Below are 25,551 nucleotides of genomic sequence, written 5' to 3' on the forward strand. Positions count from 1 at the left end.
CCCTCTTTTAGGGGACTGGGTACTAATCGGTCTTCGTATGCCGAAAGCCGACCAGTGGAACCAGTGGCAGTTTCAATCTTTTCAACGAAAATGGCGATAAACGTGTATAGCACAAGTTGTACTACAGAGAACCTTAGTCGACACGACATACTGCAATGGATCAACGATAGTCTGCAGCTTAAGTACACAAAAATTGAGCAACTGTGTTCTGGTTAGTACTGGTGTACAATTATGGCGGTCTCGTGTACAATTCTCTTTTAACGTTCGATTGATCGGATTGTGTTCGATTTTAGATTATTTTCCACTCATGAAAGATAAAATTTTCTGCATTTGATCTATAGGTGCTGCCTATTGCCAGTTCATGGATATGTTGTTCATGGGTAAGTTTGTGTTCAAAGCGTGAGAAAATTCGTTTGTATGAATTTTGAAGTCGACTGCAGGACGCCATTTGCATAAGCTTATTCATGTGCATCGATATAAATATCATAATATAAGCTTAGAAAAAATAACAAGCTTTAATCAAACTCTCTAGTATACTCCTTTTTTACTTATATGCAATGTTTTTTGTCTTGATTTGTTTTAAGACTGTGTTAATTTGACCAAAGTTAAGTTTGCTTCACAACAAGAGCACGAGTACATCACAAACTGGAAGATATTACAGAAGGCGTTCAAAGCTGCTGGAGTAGAAAAGGTAAGGATTGAGAACTAGCAATTTATTTTCACTTTTGTTTTTCATTCGGAATAAAAATGATATCGTAATGCTGCAAGACGCTTGAATCAAAGCGACAAGAGATTACTTTATGGTGACGTAAGATCCAATTTTACAAATCGTAGTAAGCTTACGCAAACATGCAGGCTTTGTCTGACAAATTATCAAATTATCGTTGTCATGTTTGTCACCCAAATGTCCTTTTGTATCAATAAAATGTCTATCAGTTAAATTTATTTACTGGAAGAAAACTTAAATGCATTTACACACCATTAAAAAGTCATTTATTTTCAGAAAAATTGATTACAATTAAAAAAAAATTATCTCCATCCAACTGTGTGGATATAATAATTTAGCCATACTAAAGGGATTGTGAAATAAAATGAATTCATAGTAGGTTAATAACTTTTACACATTTTAGTTTTATTTATTTACATTTCCTGGATATAGTTGTAAGTGTTGAATGTCCTGTCATCATACATCCTTGAGACCAAACATAGGTGTGTTTGCTGAAAGGAGGCTGAAGAAACTGATAAAAGTAAAAAGTGCTATTTGCAATATTGTCATGGAGATATGGTGTTGTAGTGGTTTGTGTCAAATAGAAGAAAGATCCTTGTAGTTAGTACGCAACTTAAGCAGTTGGGAAAAGGAAGCCTGAAAAAAAATTCAGGCTTGTCAGATTAAAATTTTGGGGATTTGAAGCCAAGCCTCTGCAATCACGTAATTTCCTGAGACGAGAAGCCATGCTTCATGCTGTCTCTCTTCACACAGGTGTATAAATGGGCACTGGCAGCATACTGCAGGGGGTGACCCTGTGATGGATTTGCACCCCATCTGGCGCACTTATGTCCAGAAATGCACCTAACCCTGATTTTGGGTACTTTATATAAGACAGACCTTTTTGTCATTTTCATATGACTTCATGTTTGACAGAATTATTTGTGTTTTGGTAAGAATTTAGGGTAGGGGACACTTTGTGATGTCTATCATACAGTTCATGCATCTCATTAGCGTGCATTTCTGGACATATCTCATCTGGCGGGGATTAGTAATACTCCTTTATTCTACAGAAACTGAGTTAAGCTGTGAGTAACCTGTGGCTCACATGTGACCTTCATCTCACAAGACTGCCAGCTCCACAGGCTTTCCACATTATAGTGTTTGTATTGCAAGACCTTTCAACACTTCTCAAGTCACTGCCATGTCTGAATTCAACAAAACCTTGCCCTTTTCTATTTACTATTTTTGACAATTTTTAACAGCCTCTTTTATCGTGGAACAATGTGGTGTCGAGTGTGTTACTGGCAGTTTGTTAGTGCTCAGTTTAGAGTTTTTCTTCTGATATTAATTTTGTAACATTGTTACCCTCCTTATCCCCCTGTGTAGCTCTATTATTGTGCAGAGTGGGGAGGGGGCACTTACAATGTAAGTAGGCAAGTTGCAGCTGTATGACAAGGGCACCTTTTGAAAACACATATACTGCACTTTAGTTCCCCAGAGGGGGACTTAATACAGGGAGGCTCCACCCAAAAGTGGTAGCTTTTCCAAGCTGGAGGTATAAGGGAGTTCACAAGCTAGCCCCAGTTGTTCAAAGAGCGGATATGTCTATCCAGCGGATAAAAATAATATATATTCTGAACAATTCAATTCATCCACTGGATAGTGGCTTACCTGGTGGATAAAGCTTTCCGCTCTTTCAACAACTTGGACCTGAAGTATAGAAAAGGTTAGGGAAAACTGTCATTTAGGTATTTCAAAGGGCCTTTCAAAATTTCTGAAACAGACTATCCAAAAAGAGAAGCAGTTTTCTACTGTAGGTATATGAAAGGGGTACCATTTTCTCTGGAAGGTATATGAAAGGGTTACCTTTTTCTGTCAAAAATGGTATATATAAGGGTAAGGGTTTGGACCTTGGGGCAGATCCTCCCTGTATGAAACCTTGTTTAGTACCCCCACCCCACCCTCCCTTGGGTGTTAGTTAGGGTGGCTGCTAAATCAAGGCAGTTTGGCACAGATTAAACGATAGATAACTTTGTGGCTAATATTGTAAGGTATTTATTTCAGACAATACCAGTAGAAAGACTTGTGAAAGGGAAATTCCAGGACAACTTTGAGTTTGTTCAGTGGTTCAAGAAGTTTTTTGATGCAAACTATCAAGGCCCTGATCCTGGATATGACCCTGTCAGGGCACGGGGTGGAAAAACCGACACTCCACAAAATGCTCTGCCAAGGAAAGGATCAGGGCAACTCATGAGCAGACCTTTGCCAGCTGTGGGTAAGCTGAGATGTTCTTACAATGGCTAAACATAGTTTTAAGCTTTTTTCATATCATTTTATGTTTGTATGTTTAGCAAAACCTCAACACAGTTTTAAGTTCTAATCCTTTTAAATTTTTTTATGTGCATTTGGTCATACATCTGTTGTGATTTAAATTTTTTTGGTTTAAAAAGTTTTAAACCAGTTCAATTTTTATTTTCATTTGTGCAGTATTCATTACGATAATCTGAGACAAAGGGAAATAAAAATCAAACTGGTTTGAAAATTATTAATAAAACCAAAAACATTTTGAGCCACAACATTAAAACTATTGAGGCTTTTCCATGAGTCACAACATATCCATGGAATTTGCGTTGGAAGTACAATATATACAAGTGAACAAGTTATATATTGGACATTTTACACATGCCAAGATAAATAATGGTCTTGAATTTATTTTATTATTGTGTAAAATCTAGTATTATCAGTACAGGCACTGTTAAAATCTTAATTTCCTTTTGAAAACTTGATTTAAAAGCACCCTGTTGAATGTCTGTGAACATAAGTGAAACTGATCATAAAAAAAATCTGCACAGGAAGACTCCCTCACTCCTGAGATGCAAGAGAACAGTGTTTTTGTATTTTGGTTTTTTTTTTTTTAATTTTATTTTTAACCATGTTTGCCTAACAGCTGTAAAGGTATATTATTTATTGGTATTTCAATTTAATACAAATGGAGCTTTGTAGATGCATTAAATGAATTAAAAAATCAAAGGACAATCGAGACAGACATTTTAACATAACTAATTTACATCCGTATATTCAAACAGATATTCCTTCCCCTGAAACTTAACAGGAATTTATTTCAGAAATGAGAAGAACTGAAAGTGATGTTAAGTGTAGATGGAGTGTTTATTGAATAAATACCATGGTCACGCTATCGTCAAACTCCATTCATCCTAATTAGCATGAATGAAGTAATTAAGTATAACAAGCTTGCTTTACCTTCCCCAAACCCAATTCATATAGTAATAAATTATGTATTCATTACTGCAGTGTATGCATTATCATGTCAGTAGTAATTTTGGTCTAGCTCGACTGAATTCAGTTTGACATTTGAATCAACTGCCCAGTTGTGGTCGAGCTTAATTCAATTGAGTTTGGACCTGAGGTACAACATAATGCATTAAAAACACAATTTAAAATATCTTAGGGAAAGCCATGTAAATACTGTATGTCCTCAACATAATCCAGGTGTAGACAATATTTCTACCTTTTTGTTTTCTTGGACAGCAAAAAGTACACCATCCTCTAAAGTGGCAAATCCTGCAAGGCCTGGGGCAGGCGGGGGTCCAACAAGGTTTGGTGGAGGTACACAAAGGGGTGGTGCCCAAGGGCTGGGCCGACCAGCTCAGAATGCGGCACGTCCAACTGGAGGAGCTGGTGGTGCCTCTGCTGCACTGGTGCAGAAAGACGCGCAAATTCAAGAACTGAATAATGAGGTTTGCTTCATTTTCAAAAAACCAACAACAACAATTTATTTGTATTTAGGCCTGGATTAATAAAAGTATTTTTTTTAAAAAAACAAGAGGCTGGATTTATTTGCACAAAATAAGTCAAAATTTAAAGTCTTGAAACGCCTCACCAAGCATATCCCAGACAAGTAATGTTGTGTACAAGCCCAATGGATTTTGGAGTAGAATAGCTATTTTGCTCTTGTCTATGTAACTGTGGATGTGTGGTTTTTTACTGGTTGGCACATCAGACATTTGATTTTGATGGTCAGGAGTTTGGAGGTTGGTGGTTCAAGGCTAGGTCTCTGCATTAGAGATGTCTCTCTCTCTTCACCCAGGTGTAGAAATGGGAACTGGCAACATACTGTTGGGGTAACCCTGCGATGGACTAGTTAGCGATCCTTCTTCTTGCTTCATGCTATGGAAACCTGATTATTATAAGCTCTGGCCTTGTGGGCCACTTAGGCTAGTAGTGCGACACTACCTTTACTTTAACAGTAACATGTAAATATTAAGAATTGGAACTCATCTGATGTTGTGCCTGTTTTTGTTTTTTGTAGCTGACTGCACTGCAGCTGTCAGTGGAAGGATTAGAGAAGGAGAGAGATTTTTACTTTGGCAAATTACGGGATATTGAAGTGCAATGTCAGGAGGAGGACGGTGCAACCGTACCTGTTGTTCAAAAGATACTGGAGATTCTTTATGCTACTGAGGTGAGTATATGATGCTAATGAACCAGTAACCGTACTCAGATACATGTCCAGTTACAGCATTGTTTATGTTACAATGTAGTTATAGTTTAATGATGCTTTAACATTTTGCTTTTGAGACCCCACCCCCACCCCGTTGAAATTCCAAAGACTTTTCACGAGATGGGTATGGACATTTCCTGGAAATGCATATTTTTCGTGGCACAAGGAAAATAGTTGACTGTGCAGGCCACATAATTTAGCTAGAACTAGATACATTACAAATTTGTGTACCATGTAGCTGTGAAACTAAAGGTAAGTTGTGTTACTGTTGTTTTTCAACATAGGATGGTTTTGCTCCACCAGAGGAGAATGCTAATGATGACCTTGGCCAGGAAAACTATGGCGATGAGCAGGACGAGTATTAGATGTAGTGAAGTAATCATAGCTTTCTATCAAATGTTACATGTGCTTACAAGGAGGTTGAGCTGCATAAATTGACAGACTTTAATATACATTGAGCTAATTGTTTTTTTAAATTAACAGTGCGACCAGTGTTTGTTTCTTGTTGTCATGTTATGAAACATACAGGAAACAATTTTGACTGTAGACATGTTTCTGTCATTATCTATTTTTGTATTATAATCACAAACATGAGTCCAAGTTCAGCAAAAGCTACTGCAGTGTAGTTTGTTTTCATTTTGGGATACAAACACTCCTGAACTGCTTAGGTCAAAAGATTGTCTGCCTTTTGAATCATGTCAAGTTTTTCATGGTGATGTTTGTTAGTCAGGTCAGCTTCTTTTAGTTCAGAGCTGAAATTAGCTTTTTCCTCAGTGAGCAGTTCATGTGATAAATAAGTTCTGTGAATCCCAAAGCATTGCACAAGTGAAGTTCCATGCTGGCTAAAAGCATTTCAGTGCCTTTAACCCCTAATGTCAGAGAACAAATTCTCCTATCTTGTCCCCATACTTTTCTTATAAAAGTACTGGGGAGAAGTTATAAAAATATAAAGAAAATTCACCTTGGGTGATCATATCCTTGATTCTCATCAGTTTAGGGTTGAATAAGCATTGAAATTACATGGAGAAATTTGATGCTGATCACTGTTAGGGCTTAACTGATAAATACCAGCAGACTGGCGTATGATAGTGTCCATTTAGCATGCTTTTATTAACTGTTAAGTGACTAGTCGGAGTTTTCTTCATAAATATATACAGACTTAACAGTTTCTTTCCAAAGTATGCATAAAATAAAATGATCTCTCTAATGTGCAGTGTCTGTGAATTTGAGTTATATCCTTGTCTTGTAACAACATGAATCCTTACTAGCAAGATACTACAGACTGTATAGAAACTATTTTGATTTTTCCAAGAAGGAAATAGAAAACTTAATTCTTCCTTTCATGAAAGCTTGGGAGAAGCTGAAACAGCTTTGGAAAGACTCACTTTCAGTTAATGGGGCTTTTGTTGTTGTTGTTGTTGTGCTGTGTAGAAGTAGTTTGATGTTGGTAACATGTAAGATGTTTGCATTAGAGTGGAGGGAAGGAAACACCAAAACAGATATTGGTAGCCCCTTCTAGTCATTGTTTTACATGTTCCACAGAGGCTACAGCTTGTGTTTCCTCAGCTTTCCTCATTCTTCCAGGTATTTTGTTTTTAGCATTTAGGACCAATATATTCCTACCAATCTAAATCACCATGATTCCTTTTTTTCTGGTTGCATTTGACTGACCTTATTTTGGGATAAGAAAAAAATATTAATGCAATAGCCTCAAAACATTTGTACAAACTTTAGTTTGCATACAGTATTCATCAGTTCATTGTATGTATTCTCATTCCAGAATATGGCCAATTGAATGCACCCTTTAGGTAGCAAGTGGTTTATTTCTTTGGGGGTGGGAGTCATTTTCATTTAAAATATTATCATTTAAAGATAAGATGACAAAATATTTCAGAATCAATTTAACTCTCGAGAGGAACTTCTGCATCTTTAATAATTTGCACAAACAGGATTGACAAGGCACTGTTACATTAATTACTGCCACATGTATGTCAATACACATCGTCTAAAGTGCAAAAAAAAAACTAGTAAATACAATTTGCAATTCAATATTATTAAACTAGTAAATACAATTTGCAATTCAATATTATTGACAGTCTTTTCTTTCTTTTTTGTGCTAGAATTTCAAAATCATATTTTCTAATTCCACATTATTGTTACTAACAGACTCTAGTACTGAATTGTTGATGTGTTAATAAGTTAATTGCTTGCTGTTTTAAATCCCTGTGGATTCTGCACTTGCCATCTCCAGGAATCTTCACCTGAACAAAACAAAGAAGGCCATTATCACCTTTTTTTTTAACATACATTAGATCATCCCTTGTATGCACCATGCATTTGTCAGTACTCCATCTCATCATCGTAATCCCTTAGCCTGCAAGAGCTGATGCCTTTTGTAGCTCTAATTTCACCCAGTTGACATGAGCAAAAAAGGCATCTGCGATCACGGGTCATCAATCCAACTATTTACCCCTTAAAACCCTTTAATATCAAGAAAATTCGCCTTGGGTGATCATATCCTTAATTCTTATAACTTCAGGAGTTGAATAAGCATAAATATCACAAGGAGAAATTTGATGCTGATCACTGGTTAAATCATTTTACTGTTCACCAAATAGGGTCTTCAATCCTGCACATGTAATACGTCCTTCTAACAAACACAGTATCCCAGTGCCAAACTAATCAAGAATCTTACTTCCTCATTTCTTGATTCTTAAAGACAAAAATGCAATACTGCAGCCCTGAAAAACTCCTTGTAAGCTGGAAACTGTTCCTAGATTCCTTGTTATTATCTGCATTAGTAGGAGCCATGACCTAGTAAGTATTTGCCTGAGGTGACCATTTTTCGTGTGCAGGTCTTGTACAACAATACTTACCAGGCATCCAAGGATTGATAAATACCATGTAAGTTCATTATTGCTCCCAGCACCTCCTCTACAATACTAAATCTCAACTTACACATTTCATCCAGCCCCCTTTGTGCTTTCCAGTTGAGTTCTTTTTCAGCTAAAGAAGCATCAGAGTACACAGAAGCCACATCTCCTCCTCGCCGTGGGGCAATCTTGTATGGAACCTACATGACAACAGATGGCAAATTTACCTTAAATCACTGTTTACTGTTAGCAGAGATGTGTTAGAACGATGAGGATACTTACAGGTTTGCCTGATGCTTTTTCAACAGCTTTTACCATTTCAAGAACAGAATATCCTCTCCCAGTACCAAGGTTGTACACCTGGGCAAAACATATCAAAAAAAAAAAAAAAAAAAACATTAATAGCCTTTCTCCAAGTTACTTTCAAATTCATTACGAAAATGATTTCATATGATTTCACTGATTTCATATGCAAACAAAACTAATCTTTGCACAAAGCCTTGCTTTCATAATAAGGTTCAAAGCAACTCGGAAATAGCCCAAGTCCTAGTTAACCCTTTAACCCCTAATATCAAAGAACAAATTCTCCTATCTTGACCACATACTTTTCTTATAAAAGTACTGGGGAGAAGTTATTAAAATAACAGTTTCTTTGTTCTTAACTCTTTGGTGTTTAATAGTCCCCCCCCCCCCCCCCCCCGCCCCTTATTAAGCCACTGTCTGAAACCCTTGAGCCCATATAATTTTCACATATCAGAGTACATAGGAAACTGGAAGCCAAACAAACAAGCCTCTTTAATTTAGCCTCTATATTTTAAGTACAGCTCAGTCAAAACTTACCTTGCACCCACAGTCTTCTTCTAACTTCTTTAGTGCAGCAACATGACCAACAGCCAAGTCTACCACATGAATATAGTCCCTCACACCTGCACACAACAAAAACAATCACAACAACAACAACTTTATTTAATATACTTATATCTTTTACGGGAATACACAGCCCGCATAAAGTAGCAGAGCTAATCGAGGTGGGCTATGTAACAAATTTATTGAGACAAAACAATAGTTGAAAAAAAAATACAAACATAGCTTGGTGGGTCAAATTGTGCAAACTGGGTGGCAAAAAATAAGAAAAGGTTATGGTACATGATAACCCCGTGTTCAGATGTTGAGGGCTAGGAAGAGCGCACTGACATTAATGATTACCTTTGTTAAGTCCCTTTAAAAATAAATTTGGAATGGATTAAGGAAAGTATCAATGCTATCTTGATCAGATACTTGACCTGTTCCATCAGGAGTGTCATAATCGTTTCCAAACACGCTCAGATGAGGTCGTCTACCAACAGCTACCTGGAGTATGTATGGCATTAAGTTATTAGGAATACCCTGAAATGCAAAATGAATAAAATGTAAATAATTCAGGAAGGATACACAATTTGCTCATTACAATATGCCTAGTTTAATATTTATGTAAAGCAATCAGACATACAACTGACAAGACTCAGGAATGTTGTGGCAAAGTTCACCAAGATGGTTAGACACAATATGTCACTGACTTTAGTCTCCTTGCTACAGTACACATTACTGTAAACAGGGAGAAGGGAAAGAACTAATTTGAACAGTCTCTTCTGCGTTTCATTTAAAAAAATGAAAAAATGTGTACAAGTTTATTTGCATCTTTTGCAGTGTCTGCAACTAAATCTTGCTGAGACAAAATGTAGAGAGAAGTCAATTTTTCACTGTTCCACTACTAAATAACACACACAGTTTCCCTGTTTCAATGTTGCTTTTAGGCTCAGACAAATCTTTCATCTTAGCTTTTAGAGCAAAATAACATTGATCCAGCAAGGAGGGGATGCGAAATGGTCTTATAATCTGGAAAAACCTTACTCTATTTGTCAACGGTAGAAACTGCATGTCTCGAGAGTTTTGACCAGGATTGTAGGCAGTTTTCTCCAAGAGCGTGACCAAGTAGTCATGTACCCTCAAGTGTTTAATAACCAATCAAATACTGTAAATCCTTGAATAAGGACCTCCCTCACATAAGTGCACCCACCTCAAGTAACCACCCTGTCCCCTACCCCTCTGTTTTTAGGGGGTGGGGTGCAGTGAGACAACGAGAGTTGAGTACAGTGTTGGTTGTGTTTGTCACTCATCATGTTTTACATCCATCATCATAATAATAATAATAATAATAATAATAATAATAATAATAATAATAATAATAATAATAATAATAACAATAATAATAATAATAATAATAACTTTATTACTTTCCAAATTCTGGCTTTTCAAAGTAATTACAATATTCAATAAAATAAGTAAAACTGCAGAACAACAAAATGATCAAAATCATATACATAAAAAAGAACAAGAAATTTACAATATATTTAAAACAAAGCTTCTAACATTCTCTTTGGAAATGACGCATAAGTTTCTTTCAGTAGTAGTTTCCATCAGTGGTTCAGAATCCAAACTGAACTTGTTCTTGACTACAACATTACAATACAACAACCTCATGCCTTCTTTTTTCCAAGTTGCATCTTGCAATTTCCAGGTCCTGGTGTATTGACATTGCACATATGAAGGATGTTGTTATTAGAACTATATGAACAGCATTTTTATAAACAGATTACTGTATGCATGTTGTTGTTTACATACAAATGTCATTAATATCGTAAAAAGAAATGTCTGTGTCAGGCCACAAATTCAGAAATATTAACTAAGCACCTTCTACTTTATCCTAAATTTGAAATAAGTCTCCCAGGTGCTTATTCAAGGACTTGTGGTATACCCATAACTTGTTTAACTCACCTGCGGATCTTCTCCTATTTTGCCTGTTTTATGAGCCCCAACAGGATTAAAATATCGTAGCAGCACAGCATTCATTTTCTGTTACAAATAAGAAAAAAAGTTTCAACTTTTAAACAATGAAAGAGTTGAAAAAGTTTCAACTTTTAAACAATGAAAGAGTTGGGGTCATCCTGACTGCCGGTGGTCACCAATGTTTATGTCATAGTCATGATAACCAGCTTTTTACAATGACGCACTGATAGACCTGGTTTTCAGTTCAGAAGCATAAAGCCAAAGTAATCACTTTAAACAATCACAGCAAATGTAAAGCGCGAGTGGGAAACATAGGTTTGACACAATATTAGTTTCAGCGTGACTAAGTTCTAACTGGATGAGAAAGTACACAAGGTCTTTTTTCAACAAAAAAAATCACATGGAATGGCAAAGGAAAGTCATGTTGTGTAGTTGCACAAAATATCCACAACCCCTCCCCCACAGGATTTTCTCCCAGGAAACTCCTATACCCCTCTGTTAATTCCAATTTAGCTTCATACTTTTCTTTAAAATTTTCTTGACCTTTGAGACCCCACCCACTAGAATTTTCAATCCACTCCTTGGGGAAGGGGGAGGGTGGATTTTTTGGAATTGCAGATTTTGACAGAAAATCACTGTACTGCAAAATTAATAAAGTTTCCAAAACAAGGAAGCAATGCTCCACTGCAATAATACCTTCTCTGCATTGCACAAATCTTTAATAATTTCTTCTATGAAAAACTTTGATTTGCCATAAGGGTTTGTTATGCCAAGCCCTACAGAGTGATCTTCACTGATTGGCAGTTTCTGAGGCAGGCCATACACTGTAGCTGATGAAGAGAACACAAACTTCCAAACACCATGTTCCTTCATGCACTGCAAAAAAAAAGGCCATGAAATGAAAATGTGTGTAGTTTTACTGTAGTAGAACAGTCTTCACCAAAGAGAATAAGTGCAAGTATCAGCACAGTGGTCATCTGTTACTGGTATTTCTGTAGCTAGGACCATGACTACTTTCCCTTGCGCCTTCGCCAGTGTGCGCCAATATCAGAAAACGGTCACATTTTTCCCTGGATCTGCACCTGTGCTTTGTTTAACAACACAACACAGCAGCTGCTAGGAGTACTCTCTGCTAGTAACAGTCACAACAGTTTCCACCTGACCACTTTTTAGCCTGAGAAAAATATCTAAAAACAATGGACTGCTCTGAAACCTCTCATAGATAACCCATAAGTGGCTCATAGAAAAAGGCCAAGTCATGGAAAGTCTAGCTGCAAACTACCAGGTTAAAAATACTGCTAAATTCAATTAATAATAAAATTTGTGCTTACCTCAAGTAAATTAATAGAGCCAGTGACATTGTTGTGGTAATACCGCAATGGAATTTCTAAAGACTCACCAACTGCTTTCAAAGCTGCAAGGTGGACCACTGCATAAAATTCATGCTGTTAAAATAAGGAAAGGCTTTTGATTAAATTTATTCTCAGTAGTTGTAAGAACTTTAACTCTCCTATTTACTAACATGTAACGACTAATTTGCCGAGAAAACTGTGATAAGATTACAGAAAATTATCGACTCAACAAACACAATCGCTCATGTGACCCTGCACCCAAATGCAAATGCATTTCACCTTCAAGTTATTAAAGAGGCTCTTATATATTATTATTATTATTATATTATTATTATAAATAATAATTATAATAATAATAATAATAATAATAACAATGACAATGATGATGATGATGATGAGGTCCTGGCATGAACTAACTAGAAATACGAATGAACTTTTACAAATACACAAAACATAAATAAATTAAGATGTGTAATGAATTTACATGAATTTACTTCTATGGCATGTGACTTGAAAATATTTTAATATGAAAACCTCACCCAGGTGATACCTTACCTTGCTGAAAACTTCCATTAAAGATTCTTTGTTTAACAAATCGACAGAATAATGGACAATTTTTTTCTTAGTGATTTCCTCCACTCTTTTTATGCTTTCTACAAAACAACAGGATTGCCTTTATGTCACCACTGATAATGTCACATCATGAAGCTCAGACATAAAAATGTTATTTGTCCATCTAGCAGCTTAAAACAATTATGCATCACTAAAACATTCAGAACAAATGAATTACAATGGGATAATTAATCTGTTACAGGGGAATTTGTCAACAGGTAAATTATCCTCAGTCGAAGGGGTATATGTAGCAAGAACTGTGATTTTGGATTGATTTTCCTGACAGAGGTTTTAAGCTTTGTATTTTGAGTTGAGTTTCTGATTATGATTTTTAAGTAGATTATTAAAAGACATTGCTATAAAGTCATTAGTTTCCTTATGACATCTTAAAGAGGCAGTGTCAATTATCTTTAGTGTCACTATGAATAGCCAAAAAATGTATTTGTTTCAATGGAATGAGTTTTGTTAACAATAACCCTACTAGTGCACAGAAACTACCATTAATTATTATACCTCACTGCGTATGACTACGATGGAAGGGGATTGCAACTTGAAATAGTTGACCAACTTTTTCAAGTTCTTCCTGTTTATTTTAGAGAAGTCAGTGAAAACTGTTTATAGTTGGTTCTTCCTAGAAGAGAAACCTTAACTTCCCAGTGTCACGGTAAGAGCAATTTGAGTCATTCTGACCAAACTACAGTAAAATCGCCATGACAGTGCCTCTTTAAGGTGGCTGGTACTGGTTTCCATCACTTTGCAGCACTTATGCGTTGACAGATTAATACAACCATTCTTTATCACTTGATACAACAATAATGGTATCAAAAACATGCCTAAACTTTGTTAACAAGTTATGGTCATTTTTTTGACATATATATAGGTTACCATAGAAACAAGATGACCTGTTAAATACAGCCCTTATTTTACCTTCAAGTAGTTGTAACTAAAAATGAGCTTGCTCACCCCCATTTTTATAGAATTTATGGAACTATTATCAGCATGTTTAGATACAATTTTTTAGGAAAGTTTAAAACAAATTCTACCAGAGGGGTTGAGCCTGATTGCAGGTTAGGTTCAGAGCCACCTTACATTTTACATGGTGATGTCTTTTTAAAAGCTTTGTGGCCATCTTGTTTCATTTCCCACTCTAGGTTCTGCAAATTGTGACCTTCATAATGAATGAGACAACTAATGCACTCACAGCATCTCAAACTGCATTGTTTAGTGCACATAACAAGCAATGGTTAGACAGCACTGACCAGTAAAAGCATTGACAAAGTTGTCAGCTACAACAACATCATATCCAGCATTGATGAGCTCCACAACTGTGTGAGTTCCAATGTACCCAGCTCCTCCTGTCACCAGAATACATTTACCTGGGGCCATATTCTAGCTGTTTCAACCTGCTAAATGAAGAGCTTGGTCAGATGGTTGAATCATTTAGTTGTTTGGGAAGTAAATACACCTTTCAATATTAAGTCACTGTGGGATGCCAGGTATAGGATTCTACAGCTTAGTGGACTTTCTAACAAATTTCCAATGGCACTTAGTGATGCTTTTGACCTCCCACCACAAAAGACGTGCTGTACGTCTGACTCTATGAATAGCAGATACGGACAGGTGGATGCTGACTTGGATGGTGGACGGTAGACGGCGGACTAACTTTTTTATTTGGTTAAAAAAAAGGAATGCTGATACTGTTTAATTTTTTGTTTAATTATCACCTTCCAAAAAATAGTTTACAATAACTGTCAAAATTCCTCCGCGCTGATTGGCTTGTAGCTTTTGTCCATAAGAGAGGGTGTCCAATAGGTTTTTCGGGATCCGGGCTTTGGCTTTTTTAAAGGTCGGGATTCTAACGGAAAAGAGCGACGATATTCGGGATTAGAATTAGGGACAGGACACAGGATTTGACGATTTTACGAAGCGGGATGCGAGAAATTGTTACTCTAAAGAAACGAGATCCAGGAAGTCTGGTGTCGAAAATGTACAATGAAAATCTAGTTGTCACCGTCCTGGACGAGAAAATAAATTTACAGGTCCTATGTCTTTACAGATAAAATTTCTTTGTGCTCCCTGAGACCTTGCAGTTAACTTGAGCTGATAAGCCTAAACAAATGTCACAGAGCTAGCATACACAACGGCATAAAGCAACTAATTCAAACAGCTCCGGATGATAAGAAACCTCCATTCCGTAAATTTGAGTAGTTTCCTTCATGATCAAAATCAAAAGGTCAACAGAGAGATCTAGCCACATTTTGAACGAAAAGGAAAATCTCTCATAAATGTACTCAGGAAAGCACTTAATCCAGAAGTCTAAGGTGCATTAAGCAACCAGCAGGGGTCGTGTTTGGCCTCAGTCACCTTTTCAAATATCTGTTGCAGTCCCACATTGTGCTCAGGAGTAGCAATGCTCTTCAGATTTTGATGGCCATTATCCCTGACTGAAAAGTTTTCCAAGGATCAACATGATAAGAAAGGCAGCCCTCACCATTCAATTAAGAGAAAAAAGGAAAAAAAAAGAATAAACTCTAAAAAGAAATTGCTAACTGACTTATTGACTGCCCTGATTTGCGGGAAACTTGAAAATGTTTTTAAAAATGAACAATGTTGTCGTTATGGTGGAAAGAGATTGAAGAACTAATCTTACAGCTAAATTCTCGCGTGACCAAAGACCAGTGGAAAGATCAGCCGAGTGCTTAAATTTGTAGCCGGAATTGACATCCAACTTAAAGTGGCTTGTTTTCGTCAAGGTAAGGGGCTTGAAAAAAATTATAACCTGACCGGGATTGGGATTGTGCTAAAACAGCCGTCGGAATCACGGGATTAAGGAAAAATTTTGTCCGGGATGGCAGGATAGAAGAGCCCTATTGGGGACCCTCATAAGAGGACAGACAATAAAAAATGTCATGTGATGTAATGCACATGCTTTCTCAACAGTCAATTGCCATGCATATTATTGTAAAAAACTAATCGACGGCAGTTTCTATGGTCTACACTCTTATAGACCATAAATTCATGTCATAAAATTATGTTCAAACTTGGTAGTGAAAAACTTGAGTTTGGAACATTTTATGATGTCATTTTATGGTCAAAAAGAGTATAAACCATAGAGAATGTTTCTTCTCGTTTTGTCAACCAAATCAGTCTGAGATTACAGTGCAACCGCGTACGTTAACATCACCACCGTACGGCCAAAAAACGCTTAGAACAAAGTTTGCTTTGTAAATCTGAACAGAAATACTGAAAGCTGTACACATAGGACTTCATAAGCTGATACCCAGCTGATAATAATAGCATGACAACCATTAATTATATTTTGATCAGATTTACCTATGCCATTGTATTCGAAGTCACTTATATTTTAAATCTCGCACTTGATTTCCCTATAACACGAAATATACACGTACTTTCATTAATCAAGGCCGATGTATAGAGATTTTCTGAAGAATCTATCATAATATCAACATAAACCTGACAACCTTTTTGTACGTGGCACTGTCTTACTGCTCTAACGTGACTGATCGATACGGGACGGGTGACTGATCATACATGCGGGCAGAGAAAATTTATAATCAAAAGCCCAGTCGTATATCCTTAAAGCACTACATCAACAGAATATAGATAAATTTTAACTAACCAGTTGGCGATTAAAAATTGGCGGTTTGGGTCTTGAAAAAAGGTCTTTGACTGAAGTGAAACTTGAACTTCTTCCACCGGCACGAGTTCTTGGTTTCTGCCTTAGCAGCCAGGCCTTTTAAAGTAAATTGTGTCCTCTGGTCCAAAAGTCCGAAAGTTTCGTAAGGGTCCGGACGCACTGGACTTACAAAATTTGTTTGGCCCTTCCAAAAATCTCGATTGTCTCTGTCAAATTTTCAATTTGTCAAGCGTGGGCGCACTGAGACACAGCAAAATATTTCTTAACCACAAGTGTCAATCACACGGAAATAAACACCATCGCTTGCGCGCTGTGCGCAGGAAAGGTTACATGAGATCTCAGGAGTCTCGATCATGGGCTTATGGTGATCTTTAACCGCTTCGATCGAATATGTTGCCTCGGCATATTATTGCTTGTATTCTAGTTTTCTTTCTTCCTTGAATTCGTTCAACTCCAGCAGAGGCAGTTGCTACTTCTACTATGCCAGTGGAGGCTTCACCTTGTTCGACTGCAACTGGTTCTAGAGTACCCCAACAGATTTGTCCGTAGAAGGCGGCGAAGGCCTATTCCTTATTATTGGAACCTACCTAGGCCTTGCAATTCTTAGTTTAAAATTCATTTTCATAGGCGTAATATCCCCGAAGAATTCTTTTTTTTTTTTTCCTGCTCCGAGGCAGGACGACGGCGTCTTTGAAGTTTGGTAAAAAATTTGGTAGATATAAAAATCACCGGGCGTTCTTGTCTCAGGGAGCTGAGGACAGATTTTTTTCGCAAAATAAACAAAAATTTGCCCTGTACGTCCTGGCCCTTTAAGATCATGACTAAAACACCACACGAGTACATAAGGGTAACATACGAGTAACATACGAGTAACATACGGAACATACGGATACATACGAATACATACGACTAACATACGAGTAACATACGGATACATACGACTAACATACGGATACATACGAATACATACGAGTAATAAGAATGTTTTTCTCATAAAGGAAGCTCTAATTATAGGCTTGCAAGCATTTTTTACGTCAGCAAACACGTACCCGGTTCAGTTTGAGGGGGGGGGGGGGGGATGTTGATCGCCACCCCCCTCAGATTTTGCAAATTTTGGAAACGAGATTTACTCTGTTGCTGAAACTTTAAGCAGCTGTTCGTTTATAGCTTGGGGAATTTTTTAATGTATCAACTGTTCCCAAAATTCGACATTTTTACATGTACATAGTTACATTTAAGCTTTCTGGCTTGGTTTTGCACTGAGTTTTTGCCATTTCTCATAACCAACTGGCGGATCTGCTGACGTCATACGACTTCAGCGCCATCCAAAATATATTGTCATCTTCTAGCGCAAGCTAATGGTTTTGCACTCCATGCGAATTTATTTTACTGTGACTAAATTTAACGACCCCTCAAACTGAACCGGGTGGGTGTTTGCTGACGAGAAAAATGCTTGCAAGGCTTATAATTAGAGCTTCCTTTCTGAGAAAAACATTCGTATTACTCGTATGTATCCGTATGTTCCATATGTTACTCGTATGTTACCCGTATGCACTCGTGTGGTGTTTTAGTCATGATCGGCCCTTTAATAGTCCTTTTAAAGTCTGGCCCGATCAAGGTGCACTGGGAAGTTTCGGACACACTGATTCCATTGGAAGCTTTTAAAAGAATATTTGTATTTTGACCAAAAATCGACTTTTTTTCCAAGGGTCCAGGGTCCAGGGTTTTTGGTAAAAAAATTACCAAACTTTGAAGTCGGCATTTTTCACTTGTTTATGTCCCTAGGGATCTCGGCGTGTCCTAAAACTCCCTTGAGAATCATTTTTAAGTGCAAAAAAAGCCATGACAAAGAATTTTCTTTTTAACTCTCACCCTGACTTCATCTTTTGTGGGCTATTTCTTTGTCCGTGGTCCCTTGGGAAACCTAAAAAGTGTCTCAGGGGACGTTCTCGGACACACTGATTCAATTGTAAGCTTTTAAAAGAATATTTGTATTTTGACCAAAAATCGACTTTTCTCCAAGGGATTACTCCAGGGTTTTTGGTCAAAAATGACCAAATTTTCAAGTCGGAATTTTTCACTTGTTTATGTAACTAGAGATCTCGGCGTGTCCAAAAACTCGCTTGGGAATCATTTTTTAAGGGCAAATAACGCCATGACAAAGACCATGACTTTGTGGGCTAATTCTTTTTCCGTGGTCCCTTGTAAAACGTAAAAGGTGTGTTAGGAGATTTTCTCCGACACAATGATTCAATTGGAAGCTTTTAAAAGGATATTTGTATTTTGACCAAAAATCGACTTTTTTTCCAAAGGGTTAGTCCCGGATTTCTAAATTTTGAAACCGGCATTTTTCACTTGTTCATGTCCCTAGGGATCTCGGCGTGTCCTAAAACTCCCCTGGGAATCATTTTTAAGAGCAAATAACGCACTGACAAAGAATTTTCTGTTAAACTATCACCGTGACTTCATCGTTTGTACGCTATTTCCTTTTCTGGGCTAACGCCTTGGGAAAAAGTCAATTTTTGCTCAAAATACAAATATCCTTTAGACGATTCCAATCGAATCAGTGTGCTTAAAAACGTCCCCAAAGAAACTTTTTAGGCCTCCTAAGGGAACAAGGACAAACAAATAACCCACAAAAAAGAAGTCAAGGTAAGAGATCAACAGAAAATTCTTTGTCAGGGCGTTATTTGCACTTAAACGTGATTCCCAAGGGCGTTTTGCGACACGCTGAGATCCCTAGAGACATAAACAAGTGAAAAATGTCGACTTGCAAATTTGGTCATTTTTGACAAAAACATTCGACTAACCCCTTAGAAAAAACTCGATTTTTGGACAAAATACAAATATTCTTTTAAAAGCTTCCACTCGAATCAGAGTGTTCGAAAACGTCCTCTGAGACACTTTTTAGGCCTCCTAAAAGAACAAGGACAAAGAAATAGCCCACAAAAGATTAAGTCAGCGTGAGAGATAAACAGAAAATTCTTGGTCAGGGCGTTTATTTGCACTTAAAACTGATTCCCAAGGACGTTTTCCGACCCGCCGAGATCCCTAGGGACATAAGCAAATGAAACATGTCGACTTCAAAATTTGGTCATTTTTGACCAAAAACCCGGGACTAACCCCTTAGAAAAACTCGATTTTTGGACAAAATACAAATATTCTTTTAGAAGCTTCCAATTGAATCAGTGTGTTTGAAAACGTCCCCTGAAACACTTTTTAGGCCTCCTAAGGGAACAAAGACAAACAAATAGCCCACAAAAAAGAAGTCAAGGTGAGAGATGAAAGGAAAATTCTATGTCAGCGCGTTATTTGCACTTCAAAATGATTCCCGAGGTCGTTTTGCCACACGCTGAGATCCCTTGGAACATAAACAAGTGAAAAATGTCGACTTCTAAATTAAGTCATTTTTCACCAAAAACCCTGGACTAATCCCTTAGAAAAAAGTCCATTTTTGGACAAAATTCAAATATTATTTTAAAAGGTTGTAATCGAATCAGTTGATTCAAAAACGTCCCCTAAAAAACTTTTTAGGCCTCCTAAAAGAAAAAGGACAAACAAATAGCCCACAAAAAAAGAAGTGAAGGTAAGAGATAAACAGAAAATTCTTTGTCAGGGCGTTATTTGCACTTAAAAATGATTCCCAAGGGTGTTTCGACACGCTGAGATACCTTGGAACATAAAAAAGTGAAAAATGTCGACTTTAAAATTTGGTCATTTTTCACAAAAAACCCTGGACTAACCCCTTAGGAAAAAGTCGATTTTTTGACGAAATACAAATATTCCTTTAAAAAGCTTCCAATCGAAACAGTGTCTTTGAAAACGTCCCCAAAGACACTTTTTAGGCCTCCTAAGGGAAAAAGGACAAGCAAATAGCCCACAAAAGATGAAGTCAGGGTGAAAGATAAACAAAAAATTCTTTGTCAGGGCGTTATTTGCACTTAACACTGATTCCCAAGGGCGTTTTTCCACACGCTGAGATCCCTAGAGACATAAACAAGTGAAAAATGTCGACTTCCAAATTTGGTCATTTTTGACAAAAACCCTCGGCAAACCCCTTAGGAAAAAGTCGATTTTTGGACAAAATACAAAATAAATATTCTTTTTAAAGCTTCCTATCGAATCAGAGTGTCCGAAAACGTCCCCTGAGACACTTTTTAGTCCTCCCTAGGGACCAGGAAAAAAAAAAAGCTAACAAAACATAAAGTCAGGGAGAGAGATAAACAGAAAATTCTTTGTCAGGGCGTTATTTGCACTTAACAATGATTCCCAAGGGCGTTTTTCCCAACCTTAATTCAATAGGGACATAAACAAGTGAAAAATATCGACTTCAAAATATGGTCATTTTTGACCAAAAGCCTTGGACTAACCCCTTAAGAAAATGTCGATTTTTGGACAAAATACAAATATTCTTTTAACAGCTTCAAATCGAAACTGTGTGTCGGAAAACATCTACAGAGACACGTTTTAGTCCACCATTAGGGACCAGGGACAAAGAAACAGCCCACAAAAGATGAAGTCATGGTGAGAGATTAACAGAAATATTTTTGTCAGGGCGTTATTTGCACTTAAAAATGATTCCCAATGGCGTTTTGCGACACGCTGAGATCCCTAGGGACATAAACAAGTGAAAAATGTCGACTTCAAAATTCGGTCATTTTTGACCAAAAACCCTGGACTAACCCCTTAGAAAAAACTCGATTTTTGGACAAAATACAAATATTCTTTTAAAAGCTTCCAATTGAATCAGTGTGTTCGAAAACGTCCCCTAAGACACTTTTTAGGCCTTCTAACAGAAAAGGGATAAAGAAATAGCCCACAAAATATAAGGTCAGGGTGAAAGATAAACGGAAAATTCTTTGTCAGGGCGTTATTTGGACTTAAAAATGATTCCCAAGGGCGTTTTGCGACACGCTGAGATCCCTAGAGACCAGAGACATAAACAAGTGAAAACTGTCGACTTCAAAATTTGGTCATTTTTGACGTAAAACCCTAGACTAACCCCTTAGAAAAAAGTCGATTTTTGGACAAAATACAAATAATCTTTTAAAAGCTTCCAATCGAATCAGTGTGTCCAAAAACGTACCCTGAGACACATTTTAATCCCCCCTAGGGACCAGGCATAAAGAAATAGCCCACAAAAGATGAAGTCAGGGTGAGAGATAAACAGAACTCTTTTGGTCAGGGCGTTTATTTGCACTTAAACCTGATTCCCAAGGGCTTTTTGAGACACGCTGAGATCCCTAGGGACATAAACAAGTGAAAAATGTCGACTTCAAATTTTGGTCATTTTTGACTAAAAACCCTGGACTAACCCCTTAGAAAACACTCGATTTTTGGACAAAATACAAATATTCTTTTAAAAGCTTCTAACCGAATCAGTGTGTCCAAAAACACCCCCTGAGACACATTATAATCCTCCTTAGGGACCAGGCACAAAAAAATAGCCCACAAAAGATGAAGTCATGGTAAGATATAAACAGAAAACTCTTTGTCAGGGCATTATTTGCACTTAACACTGATTCCCAAGGGCGTTTTTTTCACACTCTAAGATCCCTAGGGACATAAACAAGTGAAAAATATCGATCTCAAAATATGGTCATTTTTGACCAAAAAACCCTGGACTAACCCCTTAGGAAAAACTCGATTTTTGGACAAATTACAAATATTCTTTTAAAAGCTTCAAATCGAAACTGTCTGTCCAAAAACGTACCCTGAGACACATTTTAGTCCTTCTAAGGGACAAGGCACAAAGAAATAGCCCACAAAAGATGAAGTCAGGGTGAGAGATAAACAGAACTCTTTTGGTCAGGGCGTTAATTTGCACTTAAACCTGATTCCCAAGGGCTTTTTGTGACACGCGGAGATCCCTAGGGACACAAACAAGTGAAAAATGTCGACTTCAAATTTTGGTCATTTTTAACTAAAAACCCTGGACTAACCCCTTAGAAAAAACTCGATTTTTGGACAAAATACAAATATTCTTTTAAAAGCTTCCAACCGAAGCAGTGTGTCCGAAAACGTCCCTTGAGACACATTATAATCCTCCTTAGGGACCAGGCACAAAAAAATAGCCCACAAAAAATGTAGTCATGGTAAGATATAAACAGAAAACTCTTTGTCAGGGCGTTATTTGCACTTAACACTGATTCCCAAGGGCGTTTTTCCACACTCTGAGATCCCTAGGGACATAAACAAGTGAAAAATATCGACTTTAAAATACGGTCATTTTTGACCAAAAACCCTGGACTAACCCCTTAGGAAAAAGTCGATTTTTGGACAAATTACAAATATTCTTTTAAAAGCTTCAAATCGAACTGTGTGTCGGAAAACACCTACTGAGACACGTTTTAGTCCACCATTAGGGACCAGGGACAAAGAAACAGCCCACAAAAGATGAAGTCATGGTGAGAAATAAACAGAAAATTCTTTGTCAGGGCGTTATTTGGACTTAAAAATGATTCCCAATGGCGTTTTGCGACACGCTGAGATCCCTAGGGACATAAACAAGTGAAAAATATCAACTTCAAAATATGGTCATTTTTGACCAAAAACCCTGGACTAACCCCTTAAAAAAAGGCAATTTTTAGAGAAAACACAAATATTCTTTTAAAAGCTTCCTATCGAATCAGTGTGTCCGAAAACGTCCGCTGAGACACATTGTAGTCCCCCCTAAGGACCAGGCACAAAGAAATAGCCCACAAAAGATGAAGTCAGGGTGAGAAATAAACAGAAAATTCTTGGTCAGGGCTTTTATTTGCACTTAAAACTGATTCCCAAGGGCGTTTTGCGACACGCTGAGATCCCTAAGGACATAAACAAGTGAAAAATATCGACCTCAAAATTTGGTCATTTTTGACCAAAAACCCTGGACTAACCCTTTAGGAAAAAGTCGATTTTTGGACAAAATACAAATACTCTTTTAAAAGGTTCTAATCGAATCAGTTGATTCAAAAACGTCCCCTGAAGAATTTTTAGGCCTCCTAAAAGAACAAGGACAAACAAATAGCCTACAGAAAATGAAGTTAGGGTGAGAGATAAATAGAAAAATCTTTGTCAGGGCGTTTATTTGCACTTCAGAATAATTCCCAAGGGCGTTTTGCGAAACGCTGAGATCCCTTGGAACATAAACAAGTAAAAAATGTCGACTTCTAAATTAAGTTATTTTTTACCAAAAACCCTGGACTAATCCCTTAGGAAAAAGTCGATTTTTGGACAAAATACAGATATTATTTTAAAAGGTTCTAATCGAATCAGTTGATTCAAAAACGTCCCCTGAAGAATTTTTAGGCCTCCTAAAAGAACAAGGACAAACAAATAGCCCACAGAAAATGAAGTTAGGGTGAGAGATAAATAGAAAAATCTTTGTCAGGGCGTTTATTTGCACTTCAGAATAATTCCCAAGGGCGTTTTGCGACACGCTGAGATCCCTTGGAACATAAACAAGTGAAAAATGTCAACTTCTAAATTAAGTCATTTTTCACCAAAAACCCTGGACTAATCCCTTAGGAAAAAGTCGATTTTTGGACAAAATACAGATATTATTTTAAAAGGTTCTAATCGAATCAGTTGATTCAAAAACGTCCCCTGAAGAATTTTTAGGCCTCCTAAAAAAAAAGGACAAACAAATAGCAAACAAAAAAAGAAGTGAAGAAAAGAGATAAACAGAAAATTCTTTGTCAGGGCGTTATTTGCACTTAAAAATGATTCACAAGGGTGTTTTCGACACGCTGAGATCCCTTGGAACACAAACAAATGAAAAATGTCGACTTCAAAATTTGGTCATTTTTGACCAAAAACCCTGGACTAACCGCTAAGGAAAAAGTCGATTTTTTTGACAAAATACGAATATTCTTTTAAAAGCTTCCTATCGAATCAGTGTGTTTGAAAAACTTCCCCAAAGACACTTTTTAGGCCTCCTAAGGAAAACAACGACAAACAAATAGTTCACAAAAGATGAAGTCAGGGTGAGAGATAAACAGAAAATTCTTTGTCAAGGCGTTATTAGCACTTAACACTGATTCCCAAGGGCGTTTTTTCACACGCTGAGATCCCTAGAGACATAAACAAGTGAAAAATGTCGACTTCCAAATTTGGTCATTTTTGACGTAAAACCCTGGACTAACCCCTTAGAAAAAACTCGATTTTTGGACAAAATACAAATATTCTTTTAAAAGCTTCCTATCGAATCAGAGTGTCCGAAAACGTCCCCTGAGACACTTTTTAGTCCTCCCTAGGGACCATGCACAAAAAAATAGGTAACAAAACATAAAGTCAGGGTGAGAGATAAACAGAAAATTCTTTGTCAGGGCGTTATTTGCACTTAACACTGATTCCCAAGGGCGTTTTTCCACACTCAGAGATCCCTAGGATCTGTGTGTCGGAAAACACCTACTGAGACACGTTTTAGTCCACCATTAGGAACAAGGGACAAAGAAACAGCCCACAAAAGATGAAGTCGTGGTGAGAGATAAACAGAAAATTCTTTGTCAGGGCGTTATTTGCACTTAAAAATGATTCCTAACGGCGTTTTGTGACACGCAAAGATCCCTTGGAACATAAACAAGTGAAAAATGTCGACTTCAAAATTAAGTCATTTTTTACCAAAAAACCCTGGACTAATCCCTTAGGAAAAAGTCGATTTTTGGACAAAATACAAATATTCCTTTAAAAGCTTCTTATCGAATCAGTGTGTTTGGAAATTTCCCCTGATAATCTTTTTAGGCCCCACAAGGGAAGAAGGACAAACAAATAGCCCACAGAAGATGAAGTTAGGGTGAGAGATAAATAGAAAATTCTTTGTCAGGGCGTTTGCGCTTAAAAATGATTCCCAAGGGCGTTTTGCGACACGCTGAGATCCCTTGGAACATAAATAAGTGAAAAATGTCGACTTCAAAATTAAGCCATTTTTCACCAAAAACCCTGGACTAATCCCTTAGGAAAAAATCGATTTTTGGACAAAATACAAATATTCCTTTAAAAGCTTCAAATCGAATCAG

At 37.1% G+C, this 25,551-nt stretch overlaps 2 protein-coding genes across 6 annotated transcripts; one reads left to right on the forward strand and one right to left on the reverse strand.

Annotated features, from left to right (window-relative positions):
- Positions 1-15: 15 nt before the first annotated feature.
- On the forward strand, positions 16-6,444 carry LOC146452861 (microtubule-associated protein RP/EB family member 1-like). The gene is made up of 7 exons (XM_085097511.1): positions 16-211; positions 342-380; positions 585-691; positions 2,774-2,984; positions 4,259-4,467; positions 5,040-5,192; positions 5,516-6,444. The coding sequence occupies exons 1-7, from the start codon at positions 91-93 to the stop codon at positions 5,594-5,596; spliced, it is 921 nt and encodes a 306-aa protein (XP_084953637.1). The 5' UTR covers positions 16-90; the 3' UTR covers positions 5,597-6,444.
- Positions 6,445-7,127: 683 nt separating this feature from the next.
- On the reverse strand, positions 7,128-16,691 carry LOC146452862 (UDP-glucose 4-epimerase-like). 5 transcript variants are annotated; one of them, XR_014859672.1, is made up of 12 exons: positions 16,535-16,691; positions 14,154-14,300; positions 12,838-12,935; positions 12,262-12,375; positions 11,627-11,806; positions 10,919-10,996; positions 9,388-9,490; positions 8,945-9,030; positions 8,387-8,464; positions 8,190-8,304; positions 7,326-7,492; positions 7,128-7,290 (listed from the first exon to the last, which is right to left on the reverse strand). XR_014859672.1 is itself a non-coding variant. In XM_085097513.1 (11 exons), the coding sequence occupies exons 2-11, from the start codon at positions 14,278-14,280 to the stop codon at positions 7,431-7,433; spliced, it is 1,041 nt and encodes a 346-aa protein (XP_084953639.1). In that variant the 5' UTR covers positions 14,281-14,297; positions 16,535-16,638; the 3' UTR covers positions 7,128-7,430. The 5 variants fall into 5 exon arrangements, 1 of the variants encoding a protein (XP_084953639.1); XR_014859673.1 differs by having other exon boundaries at positions 7,128-7,255; positions 7,292-7,492; XR_014859674.1 differs by having other exon boundaries at positions 14,154-14,297; positions 16,535-16,638.
- Positions 16,692-25,551: the final 8,860 nt, after the last annotated feature.

The sequence above is a fragment of the Pavona decussata genome, unplaced genomic scaffold (genome assembly GCF_977016875.1).
Source record: "Pavona decussata unplaced genomic scaffold, jaPavDecu1.1 SCAFFOLD_366, whole genome shotgun sequence".
Taxonomy (NCBI): domain Eukaryota; kingdom Metazoa; phylum Cnidaria; class Anthozoa; order Scleractinia; family Agariciidae; genus Pavona; species Pavona decussata.